The sequence below is a fragment of the Antechinus flavipes genome, chromosome 3, assembly GCF_016432865.1.
Source record: "Antechinus flavipes isolate AdamAnt ecotype Samford, QLD, Australia chromosome 3, AdamAnt_v2, whole genome shotgun sequence".
NCBI lineage: Eukaryota > Metazoa > Chordata > Mammalia > Dasyuromorphia > Dasyuridae > Antechinus > Antechinus flavipes.
In genome coordinates this window covers 568,601,968-568,614,947 of record NC_067400.1, presented here as the reverse complement: position 1 = coordinate 568,614,947, position 12,980 = coordinate 568,601,968, and the positions used below count along the sequence as shown (strand labels likewise).

General features: G+C 41.0%; 1 protein-coding gene across 5 annotated transcripts in view; it reads right to left on the bottom strand.

Annotated features, from left to right (window-relative positions):
- The window catches only part of AZIN2 (antizyme inhibitor 2), a 54,812-nt gene that overhangs the window by 20,787 nt on the left and 21,045 nt on the right, over positions 1–12,980 (bottom strand). For 4 of the 5 annotated variants that reach the window (XM_051987881.1, XM_051987880.1, XM_051987882.1 and 1 more), the window contains exons 3-7: positions 12,710–12,869; positions 11,274–11,447; positions 7,202–7,374; positions 4,427–4,561; positions 3,302–3,470 (exon numbers count right to left, since the gene is read on the bottom strand). In XM_051987881.1, coding sequence (XP_051843841.1) covers positions 3,302–3,470; positions 4,427–4,561; positions 7,202–7,374; positions 11,274–11,447; positions 12,710–12,805 — 747 coding nt within the window. In that variant the 5' untranslated portion in view covers positions 12,806–12,869. The remainder of the gene's footprint in view (positions 1–3,301; positions 3,471–4,426; positions 4,562–7,201; positions 7,375–11,273; positions 11,448–12,709; positions 12,870–12,980) is intronic. The other variant, XM_051987883.1, reaches the window with a different exon arrangement.

The following is a 12,980-nucleotide window of genomic DNA, read 5'->3' as shown; positions in this document are numbered from 1 at the left end:
CCTGTCTACTTTGGCCCCCAATATTAGTGAAAATTGCAAAAAAGCAAATTTAGGCTTGACATTAGGAAAAATTTCCTAACACTTCGAGCTGTGTCCAAGTGGAATGAGCTACCTAGGAAAACGATGGGTTTCTTTCCTCTGGAAGACTATGAGCAAAAAGGCTGAATTGCCTGACTGTGCCTCAGATATGCATTTGATAAGGAAAGCTCCTTTCAGGTATGGATTGGATTGAGACCTCTCTTAGATCTTCTCTAAGTCAAAATCCTGTGATTTTCTAGAACTTAATCACTCCTCTCTAAGACAAAATACTTAAAAGATATCTTCAAATACTTAAAGATATGGTTCAAGTCTAGATCTTCTGACCACAAAATCCAGGGTTCCTGCCTACCTTTTGCCATAAAAGGTACACTTTATATCTAGGATGAGAGGGCATGGAAAAGGTTGTGATAGGGGAATATCCAAATGATGGAATTAAAAGCCCATTTAAGTATTCCTTTCTTTTTATTTTGCTTCTTTTGGGAGATATTAAGATTAAATGACCTGTCCAGAGTCACACAACTAGTGTCTGAAACAGATCTGAATTCAGGTCCTCCTGACACCAGAGTCCTTATTCTATCCACTTCACCATCAAACTGCCCTTGAAGTATTGCTTTTCAAGAATAAACCCTGTAAGAGGCAGCTACTACAGAATCAGGTCCCATCCCTGGTGAGCTAGCATCTCCAAGGATCAAAAAGGTCAGTGGAAAAAGATTCCACCTCCCTGCAACCAGCAAAGGTAGCAAAGAAACAGACACACCAAAAATGGAATCAATTATCTGAGTAGAGGTCAAAGTGTTGGTCTGCGTTTGCTTCTGTCCTATCATAGTGTGTGGGGGAAAAAAATCATTTTTTTAATGTGTCTATCAGAGACATCACATGCTGTTTTTCCTAGGCTGTGAGCTCCTTAAGAAAAAGGACAGGGAGTATTCTCCACCACTTGCAAGTACAGTGTTCAGAAGCAGCAGTAAACAATATAATGTCCAGGCTAGCTTTCTGGAGGTCCTTCAGATGAGCCTTGGTTTCACCAGGATAGACATCACAAAAATGGTCAAGAATAGTCTAGATTCTTTATTCTGACCCAGTCTTGATCTTAGTGCAGGAGGCATGAGAGCCACCACAAGGCTGGTCAAAGATAGAATGTCTATTTTCCAGTCCTTCTTAACCCTTATATACCCCATTGCAATTACAGTATACTGAGTATGTGTGAACTAGAGAATCATTACATCATCCTATTAAGTACTAAGTATATATGTGAACTAGAAAACAATCATTTCATCAATTCCACTGAGTTAACACCTTGTTTCAAGTACACTTCTTCAAAGTTCCTCCTCCCTCTACAACTTAAATTTTTAATTAATTTTGTTGTTCATTTTTGATTCTCCATGACCCCAAATTGGGGTTTTTCTTGGTAAAGATACTGGAGTGGTTTGCCGTTTCCTTTTCCAACTTATTTTACAAATAAAGAAATTGAAGCAAACAGGGTTAAGTGACTTGCCCAGAGTCACCATAACTAGTGAGTATCTGAGGCCAGATTTGAACTCAGGAAGATGACTCCAAGCATGGCAATCCAATCACTGTGCCAAGTAGATGATTAGAAAAATACCCAGCATTAGCAATTCAGGTACCTCCTCAAAACCCAAAGAGAAATAGTAAGAGAGGATGATTAAGGGAAAAAAATTATGATTATTAAAGACCTCCTTGTGACTCTAGGCAAATGACCAGTTTAAAAAACCCCAGACAAGAGACTGTCAGTTTGCAGTGGTGGAGGTAGCTTCCTCATCGAGAGTTCCCTGTGCATATCAGGTCATTGGTCCTGTTCCAAGAATGCTGATAGTATTCAGTCATGAATGCCCACTGCTGCTCTTTCTCCTTCTTAGAGGACTGGGAAAAGTCCTGGATTTGAAGTCCATGGACCAGAATTTAAATTCCAACTCTCACCTTATTATGTTGAGCTCTTAGGGGCAAATTTCTTCTCCCTTTTCAGGCTACCAATTTGTCATATGTAAGATGATTTCACCAGTGCTTAGATGAGACCCCCGGGTTCTCAGTGGCTAGAGCAGCTGGGAACAAGTTCTAAAAACTTCCTAAGTTTGGACTGGTGATGTGTCTGGAATCCAAAGGATCAGCCCAGCTAAGTGCAGAGAAATTCACCAATAAAGGGTTAGCCACTAAGAGATAAAGCTTTGGGGTCACAGCCACCTGTAAAGACCACATACTAAGGCAGAGAGGAGCTGCTCTCTATGTAAGTGAAGGAAATCACAAGTAACATAAAAAAGCATTATTGTTATCAATAGTACTGTTATTGTTACTTCAGTTGATCATTACAGATAAGAGTTCACATATTTTATTGCTTTTGATCCTTAGCAAAAGGTCTGTGGAGTAGTCAGATTAGACAAGTATTAACCTCTCCATTTTACAAGAGGGGAAATTAAGGCTCAGAAAGATTTAGCACATAACCTGTCAAGTAGCAGAGCCAGTACTCAAATCCAGTTCTCATGACTACAAGTCGAGGACTCTGTCTAAATTGGGGGAAGGAAAGCTACAATATAAATAAATTTTACTAGGACCCTTCAATCGTCCTCCTATTGTTCTGCCCTCCCTAACTCCTCCCTTGTCACCACTTATTTCAGCAATAGGAAAACAGCACTTTGTTCTCCTTAGGACATCATTCAAGGTCCAGAATCTTTCCTGAGCCTCCCCTCTCAAAGTTGTGCTTTCAAACTCTTAAAATTACTTTCTATAAAAATTGATTTCTCTGCACGTGTTCAGTCAATCATTAAGAATTTATTAAATGCCCATTATGTGCCAGGCTCTGGGAATACAAAGAAAAAATGAAAACAGTCCCTCTGAAGGAGCTTATTCTATTGGGAGAGGTTAACAAAAGTAGATATGAGGTCATCTGGGGGGTGGAGAAAGGAGGAAGGAAAGTAGAGAACAGAAGGAGTGCTTGAGCTGCATTTTGCTCCGTAGAGTGTAAGTTCCCTGAGACTAGGGATTGTTTCCTTTGTCTTTATATCCAAAGTGCCCAGGACCATAATATAAAACAGTCATGGAACCAAATGACTGGGTCACAGCTCTGATTCTATCATCTTCTATGTTTACTGAATTGATATAATGGCAGAGCTGGGAGGGCTGGGCTAAGGTGGAACCTGAAGCTTCTTGGTGGAGTTTATTCCCACAGCCTCTGTGCATCCCCCTGCCCCAAAACAGGATCCTCTGAGATTTCCTGGGAGAAGGAGCCCACAGATCATTAGATTTTTACCTCTTCAAACCTGACTTTGGAGTCCTCAGTGCCAGGAAAGCCACCTCCAAGATCCAGGATGTGCATCCGGTAGCCCAGCTCAGTCCCCATTTCAAACACCAGGCGAGCATCTGCGATGGATTGAGTAAAGGCCTGAGGGTCGGAGGCGCAGCCACTTCCAACATGAAAACTAAAGAGAAAGAATCCTGTTCTAAGAGAAGGACTTACTGGAGGATGAGGGGAGAGGAGAAGGGGAGAAAAGAAGGGAAAAGGAAGAAGGGAAGGAGGAGAGGGAAGACAGAAGGAAGGGAAGAGAGGGAATTAGAGAGGAGAGGGGAAGGGGAAGGAGAAGGAGGAGAAAAAGTAGCCCCTCCTCAACCCTACCAGCTACAGAGTTGTAGGTCTTAGAGTTAAAAGAAATATACCCACTCTACAGAGGAAGCAACTGAACCCAGAGAAATAAAGGACCTTGGGTAACAGAGAAAGAAAGTAGAAAAGGGGTCACCACTTATCTGATATAAAAAATTGTATTCTGGGAGAGAAGTGGGTTACAAGGGGAAATTTAGCCAACGTCAAAACACAAGACATCATTAAAAATGTATTGGGAGGATATTTAAAGAGGGAAATGTCTGACATATAAAATGTTAGAATCATAAGGGAGCTTAAAAGGCCACCTACTTCAGCTCCCTCAATTTACTGATGCAGAGATGGAGGTCCAGGGAAATGATAAAACACAGCTAATAAGGACAAAGTCATGTGGAGGCATCTCTAATAGGAGTCTAGGCAGAGGGGTTCTGTAATTTTCCCCATGCCCTTTCCCAATCCCACCCCTGAAAAGGTCAGCTGGCTGCCAAAGTCATCAAGTCAGTGATCCCTCTGGGATGCCTTCGTCAGATTCTTCCTAATAACACTAATGAATAATTGTAAGACAAACCAGCCTTAATCAACTCAGTGAGATTAATCAGCTGGGAAGTGATTGCTAAGTGATTTGCTGTTGCCTAAGAGAACCCAATTTAAAATTCCCAGAGTATCCTTCCTTCCATTATTCTCACATACTTTCATAACATCACACAGCTGGGACATGGCTATGACATGGTTTCCACCCACCCAGAGGAGGCAGGTCACCTGGGAGGAACATTCACTGACCTAACACCCACCACATCCATGTTCATCTTCTTGGCAGTTTCTAGCAGGTGTCTACAGGACTTCAGAGTAGCACCGAGCTTCATGCTCAGGCGGGCAGGAGAGCAGGAGTCATCTGTGGCAATGCGTAAAACCATCCTGTGGGGAGACACGCACACCCCGCCCTCCCCGCTGGGTGGAGATCCACCCCCCCTCCACAGGGTTCTCTTGCTTGCTGCTCCTCCAGGACATCTCTCCTGGGCCAGCAGGCTGCAGACTACCTGGCTTAGAACCATTCAACTAGCAAGCATCCCCAGCAAGGGAGCCATGGTGGGCACATACCCCCCAACGCCCTAGTCTGAGGAGCCAAAGCTGTGGCTTAGCCTTAGTATTTTCCTACCACAGGCCACCATCTCCAGTTTTTAGGCATCTCTATTTCTTCACCCACCTCTGACTCTCTTTTTTTCCCCCTCTCTATAACAGATGCTACTGAGATCATAGCCAGGGGATTCCTCAGACAGGAAGATCACCCTGGACCAGATAGAGCCAGATAGGCTGGACTAAAAAGTATGAATAGTACCATATGGTCTCACATAGTGACCCCACAGACAAGTAATATACATTTTCTTTCTTCATTGGCCACCTTCATCTCATCATCAAAACCTTCAGTGGCTCCCTATTGCCCTTCAAAATCATTCCACATTCTTCCCCGGCCACTGGCATTTTCGGGCCCTCTACCATCTGGTCCCAAGCTCCTAGATCCAAAACGAATCCTCAATTCTAGATTGTATAGGAAAAAAACGTATTTATTGTTCAAATTGTTCACGTAGGGATTTATTGCTTTTAAGGAATATCGACATCGGCTAAGGGTCTTACGAACCTATAGGACCCTTACTTAGTATATGGCAAATCATACCAGGATCTGGAGTCATAGGACCATATCTGTAAAATGGGCAACACTGGACTCCCTGGCCAATTTATTGCCATTCATGGTAACCTATGCAGCCTGTTCCTCCTCTATAAGAGGAAGGTCTTGAACTTAATTGACCTGTGAGATTTCCCCCCCCTCTTCCCTGCTCTGGAAGCCTAGTCCTTTGATTAACTGAGGTTCACATCTGAATTCAAAATCTATGTTTCTATCTCTCAGCTGAGAGACTGTAAAAAGTCAGATTCAAGAAAGTTGCCCACAACCTCCATCCTTACCCTCAAGGTGCCACTGACAGTAGCCCAAATTTCTATCCTACTTAAAGCTTTTCAATCTGCAGTGTGCTACAGTATATCCTGCCCAGCTTCAGAGAGCCCATTGTTAAATATTCAGGGTGAACATTTTACTCCTCAGGAACCAATAAATACTACAAATCAGGGTGCATGTTGTTGTTCTGGTGGTTTTTAGAAGTGATGGAGAAGATGTTAATAATGTTTAAAATATGGCCAAGATCCATTTTCTCCACCAGAGAATCTTTTGTTAAACATTTACCGGCATACCTTTCTTCATATAAGAAGGTGAATATAAGAAGGTGAATGCTATGTGAGTATTATTATTCCCACATAATTGAGGAAGAAACTGAGAGATGGAAAGTTAAATGATTTAAAAGCAAAGGTTCATTAATGTAAAACTAGAATGGCTCATAGGAGCAATCTAGTCCAAACCTTTAATTTTACAAGTAATAATTTATAATAAAATTTTACAAACCATATATTAGTATATTATATGTAACATTTATATATAATATATACATATGGTCATACGATGGTCACCCGCTCTTACTGGACAAGGATTGGTCCAGAGGCACAAAAATATTTTGAGGGACTTTCCATGTATAGTTGTGATCTCTACCACACTGAGCTTGGTCACCACTGCAAGGCAGCAAAACCAAAGGAGGAAGACCTCTAATTAACTTCCTATATAATTGAGCAAGTGACTTAGAATCTGCAGCTCATAACTCTGAGGCCTTTATATACAGAACTTTGATATGATTCTACCAAATTGATTAATGTATTGGAATAGAGTAAGGGTCCAAATGAATTGTTTCTCCCAATATTTATATACTTATAATAATTTATAAATATTATTTCATTTTATGCTGACAACTACTCTGGGAGGCTGGAGCTACATATGAGGATAGTGAGACCCAGAAAATGTAAGTAGCTTGTCCAGGATCACACAAACCAACTCCCAAGTTCCATCAGTCTTAATAAAACTGATAAACTAGTTATAGAATCATTAAGGCTTACTGAATCCAACTAAAGACAATCCAACATTTTTATTTTCTACCTGAGGAAACTAGGGAAATTACTACATCAAGGTCACATATAACTATTAAAGAGCAGAGCCAGATTTTGACGCCAGGCTTCAGAACTTTGGGAGCTGGACAAGACCTTAGAAGTCAAAAGTCCAACTTGCATCTGAACAAGAATTTCTCACACACACACACACACACACACACACACCTCTATACCCCTACAACAGCCTGTGTTGTTGATCTGAAGACTGGATTCGGCTCCTCAGATTGCTCTGTGCAACCTTAGACAAGTAGGTTAATTTATTTGAGACCTCAGAGTCATCATTCTCAATAAAGTGAGGGGAGTTAGACCTTTTAAAAAGTCTCTTTTCAATTCTAAATCTATGATATGGAGAAATTGTCATTGACTGCATCTCAATTCTCAATTCTGAACTCATCAATAGTCATCCAGCCTCCTCTTGAAGACTTTCAATACTAGGGAATCCTTTCCTCCCCCCAGGAAAGCTTGGCCCCTTTGGATGACTCTTAGGGAAACTTTTCCTTACAATCAGCCTACCTGGCAGTGGGGTGGGACCTCGCCACCTTCGCCAGCTCCACCTCGTTGTCAAAGCTGAGCACTTGAATGCCAAGCCTGGCAGCCTGCTTCACCTGGGCAGCCTGCTTGCATGGGCTGGTATAGATGATCTTGTGGACAGGGACCCCAATGTGCCGTAGCAGCTCCATCTCTGCCTACAAGGACAGTAAGGGACTGAGCTCTGTCCTTGCTCATCCTGGACCTTACCCAGCAAGACTCCAGTAGGGTTAATCACAATCCCATGAGCTAACTGGAAACTTAGGCTTCCTAGAGGAGTTGGAATTGGAGTTAGGATGTTAAATGGTAGATAAGAATTCAATAAAAGGCAGCCTGGCCCAATGAAAATGACAAGCAGCCTCAGAGTCAGGAAGTCACAGTGTAGTTCAAGTCCCATCTCTGGTATAATATTGACTGTATAATTCTAGACAAGCTCTTTAAATCTTGATGTCCGTGGATCAACTCTCTAAGACATGAGGATACAGACAGAAATTCCCTACAAAGAAGAAAGGAAGGAAGGAAGAAAGAAGAGAGAGAGAAAGAGATGGAAAGAAACAAGGAAGGAAGGAAGGAAGGAAGGAAGGAAGGAAGGAAGGAAGGAAGGAAGGAGAAAGAAAGAGATGGAAGGAAGCAAGGAAGGAAGGGAGAGAAGGGGAAGGAAGGGAGAAAAGGAAAGGGAGGGAAAGAGAAAGGAAAGGGAAGGGAGGGAGAGAGGGAGAAAGGGAAAAAAAGAGAGAGGAAGAAAGGAAAGGGAGGGAGGGAAGGAGAAAGGAAACAGAGGGAGGGAATGAGAAAGGAAATGGAGGGAGGAAGGAAAGAAGAAGGGAGGGAGGGAGGGAGAGAAAAATACTTCTTCAGACTCAGAAAATAGAGTCAATATATCGATTTAGCATAGGACTCCCTCTTTTTGACCCTCATTTCTCCCACCTAATCCCAAACTCCAAGGGAGATACAGCTGGACCCAAGGGGTCAATCCCAGGGCCCTACAGTTCCCCTTTCCATCACTACCCCATCCAGGAATGAACCCTGAGGGAGTCTCTCCAAGTGTCTAAAATCCCTAGGAGAGTTTTCTCTGATCAGCCTTAAGAGAGGGAAGAGGTAAACAACTCTAGGCTGAATTACTAAGAAATGATCTACAAAGGAGATGATCTATTACAATAGTGCAAATCAAGCTAGATTTCATCCCCAGGCTCATTCTTTCAACCCCACTCTTCAATGTATCTTCTTCAATGTTACCCATAGCCTAGATTCATCATTCCACCCCTCTTCCCTCATTGCCTGGTTCAAATCCTATCCACTCTTCAAGCTTCTCCATTAAGTCTTCCCTAACAATCCTAGCCCAGAGACAATAATGAATATTGCTGTAATCCAAGATATGACTAGGTAGATGATTTCAGAAAAAAGAAAAAACTGGGGAAACTTATATAAACTGATGCTTAAGTGAGGTGAGCAGAACCAGAAAAACACTATACACAATAATAATGATAATTAACTGTGAAAGCTACTCTTGTCAAAACAATGATCTGTCAACAATTCCAAAGGACTCATGATGAAAAATGCCATTTGCATCCAGAGAGAGAACTGATGAATTCTGAGTGCCAATTGAAACATATACTTTTTTACTTTCTTATTTTTCTTGTTTTTTTTCCTACAACATGACTTAATATGGAAATGTTTTGCATGATTCCATATATTTATAATGGGTATTATAATACTTGTCTTCTCAATGGGTGGTGGAGTTAGAAAGGAGGAAAATAATCTGAAACTCAAAATTTCCAAAAATGAATGTTATAAATAAATAAAATTGGAAATTAAAAAAATGTTATTTCCCTTTCCAGTTTGCAAAATGCTGTAAGGAACCTTAAGGAATCATTTAATCCAACCCCCTTATTTTCAGATGAGGAAACTAGACATCTAGAGTGATAAAGTAAGCCTAGCCCTAGGACACAGTTAATGATTGACAGGCTCAAATTTAGTTTTTCTGACTCCAAATGTCTGTCTACAACACACCAGCTGTCCTTCTCTAAAATCTTCCAGCCAGGATAATCAACTAACTATGACAGGCTTGCATCTTCTCAGATGTTCAGTGATCCAAGTCAATACCAGTAAACTTTGGGTGGAAAATGTCATCCACATCCAAAGAGAGAAATTATAGAGACTGAATGCAAATCAACATATACAATATTCACTTTTTTTTTCTTTGAGAAAGAACTATAGAGCCTGAATTCATCAACATATGCTATATTCATATTTTTTCTTTTTTTCTCTCTTGTTTCTTCCCTTTTTGTTCTTATTTTTCTCTCCCAACTTGATTCATAAGAAAATATGTACAAAAATGAATGTACATGTATAACCAAAAAAATTTTCTACATGTAACTGGGGAAAATTAAAATTAAAAATAAATAAATGAAATGTTATGGATGGGCTCTTCAAATATTTATTGCTCTTATGATAACAGTTGTTTTGTAGACAGCATCTTTTCACATTTTAGTTCCCATTCTATGATTTTTAAGATTTACAAGCACTTTTCTTACAATATTAATCCGCATTTAACAGGTAAGACAAGTGAAACTTAGAGAGAGGTAATGAAAAGTTAAGCTTAGAGGGAGGTAATCAAAAATAGAAAATGACAGAACTTTAAAACTTGAATCCCAAATTTCCTGATTCTGAACCTTGAAATTTTCCTTTTGTTGTTGTTCTTTTTTTTTTTTTGAGGGGGGAAGGGCCACTGTTATTTTTTTCACTTCATATCATTTAAGGGCAGCTAAGTAGCAGAGTGGATAACGTGCTAGGGCCTGGAACCTCATCTTCCTCTGTTCAAACCTGGCCTCAGACACTTAATAATAGCTATATGATCTTGGACAAGTCACTTAACCTTGAATACCTCAATTTTCTCATCTGTAAAATGAATTGGAGAAAGAAATGACAATAATTTGCCAAGAAAACTCCAAATGGGATCACAAAGAGTGCCACAATTCAAAATGACTCAACGACAACTACAACAAAAAGACTTCGATTCAATTTTAGACCTCTTGGTTCCTGTTACTGCATCTTCAGCCCAGAATGTAACAAGAGAACTCAATAAAATGAATAATTGGATGACATATTTAGCGATGGTAAAAAGCCCATACATCATTACTGAAATTGCAGATAACTTTGTAGATCACTAACTTTCTCCTTCTGGATATATCAGCCTTCTCCAGCTGTAACAGGAGGAGAAGGAAGGACCATGAAGTTTATCTCTCATTCCACTCCCCACAATATACAACCTATAGTCAACCTTTGCAACATTTCTTGAATATACCCTTCCTTCTCCTCTACTATTGCCCAAGATTCTAGTCTCATCATCTTGTGCCTGGATTATTGCATTACCTGCCCCAGGTCTCTCCTCAACTCCAATATCCTTCACTCAGCCATCAAAGTAGTTTTTCCTAAAGCACAGTTCTGACCATGTCATTCCCCTACTCAAAATAACCTCCAATGACTCCTCATTTCCTCTAGGATCAAATAGAACACATGCATTTTCATTGGATTGTCTCCCATGCTGGGAATATTCTCTTTCCTCATTTTTTCTCCCTGTCTTCCTTTAAATCCCAGCTAAAATATCACCTTCTTCAGGAAGGTGTTCTTAATTCTAGTGCCTACACTCATTGATTATTCCTACATATCTATCTATATATATATATATATATAATTTATTTATATGTGGACACCCTAGGAAAGTCCCTTAACTTTGTCTCAGTTTCCTCATCTGCAAAATGAGCTGGAAAGGGAAATAGCAAGCCACTGCAGTATCTTTGCCAAAAAACAAACAAACAAACAAATAAGTGGGGTTATGAAAAGTTAGTTATGGCTGAAATAACTCAATAAAAACAAGAAAGGTGATCATTCAATGCCAACAGTCTATTCTAAGATTCCAAACCCTACCTTTTCCAGCTTTGAGGTCTAGGTTCTGAGGTTTACCTCCCAGCTCTGACAACGTATGCTCTAAACTCTTAAAATGAAATAGGACTCTTAAAGTAGGTCAGAAAAGGGAAGAAGGGATCATTCTCCTTACCTTATTAGCACAACTGAACCCCAGCCCCAGCTCCGCCAGGGCCCTCAGCACCCCAGGGCTGCTGTTGCACTTGACGACAAAGAAGGGTCTGACCCGGGGTAGGTTCTTCAGAAAACGAAGGTGCTTCTTCACCACATCTCCTAGGTCGGCCACAAAGAAGGAGACACCTTCATCCTATACAGAAAAGAGTGAACCAATTTCACTGGAATTCCTGCTCTTTCCCACATCTTTCCCCATCCAAAGAGCAAACTTCCAAACATCTCATCATCCCTCTGCTAGGTCCCCAGGTTACTTTTTTAATTATTCCCCAAATATTGATAGGGCTAAGAGTTGCGCAAGGTGGGCAACTAGGTGGTACAGTGATTAGAGCACCAGCCCTGAAGTCAGGAGGACTTGAGTTCAAATTTGACCTCAGACACAAACACTTTCTAGATATGTGACCCTGGACAAGTCACTTAACCCCAATTGCCTCAGCACAAAAGCAAAAAAAGAAAAAGAGTTGTGAAAGGTAGAATGCTTGAGCATTCTCCTTTATCTCATTTCTTCCACCTAAAAATAGTTAGATTAATCTACTTAAAAACATGGAATCGAGAGCTGGAAGAAAAGTTCAGAGATTATCAAGTCCAATCTCTTTTATTTGGCAAGTGAGGAAAATGAAGTCCTAAAGAAATGGAGCTAATTGTCCAACATCACCAGTCACTGATAGATCTTTTCACATTTCTGCAATCAGCCTTTATACATCTACCAAATAAGGAGTCCCTCACTCTAGAGATTTCTAAGGAGCCTATCTAGGTCCAGAGGCCTATCTGCCTGTATGCTCTTCTTGCCTTCCACTCCAGTTTACTTATCTTCTGCCTTTAGAGATCTTGGGAGTGATTTGCCTTTTGTTATTGCTGTTGCTGTTCAGTCCTTCCAGTCATGTCAGACTTATGACTCCATTTGGGATTTTCTTGGCAGAGATACTGGTATGGTATTGCCATTTCTTTCTCCAGCTCATTTTACAAATGAGGAAACTGAGGTAAACAGAGTTAAGTGATTTGCCCAGGATTTCACAGCTAGTAAGTCTAAGACCAAATTTTAATTTAGGAAGATTCCTGACTCCAGGCCTTGCACTCTAGACCACTGTATCATACAGCTGTCCATCCATGTACAGGATTCTCGAGTTATTATAATGAATTCAGAGCTAGAAGATGCCTCAGTAGTCTAACTCCTTTCCTTATTTTATCAATAAGTATTTATCAATAAAATTGATTTAGTGACTTGCCCAAAGACAACCAGGCAAGAATGTAAGAGCTGTGGGATGCTAAACCATGTCCCAAGCGACTCAAAATTCAGAGCTTAACCTGCCATACTCCAAAAGCCCACCTTCCTACATAGTGTCTGAATTTTCCCCTACTGCAGAACATCAAATTATTCCTCTTTCTCTCTTTTCCTACCTGTGAGCCCCCCAGGGTCAGCTCCTCCAGCAGGTCTCTGGTGGTGAAGCCCTCCTCCACCATCACAAAGTCTGATTCACTCAGGTAGCCAGCCATGCTTGGGAGCCACGGGGAATGCTAGGTGGACCGGCTCCCACCGCCGTAGAAAGTATGCAACACACTGCCAGGTTTGAAGGAAAGACAGGGAAGAGAAGGCCCCAGGAGGAGATCCAGGAGCCTCCCACAGGTCCCTCAACATCCTAACCCCCAGTTTGTTTTCCAGAGCATATCA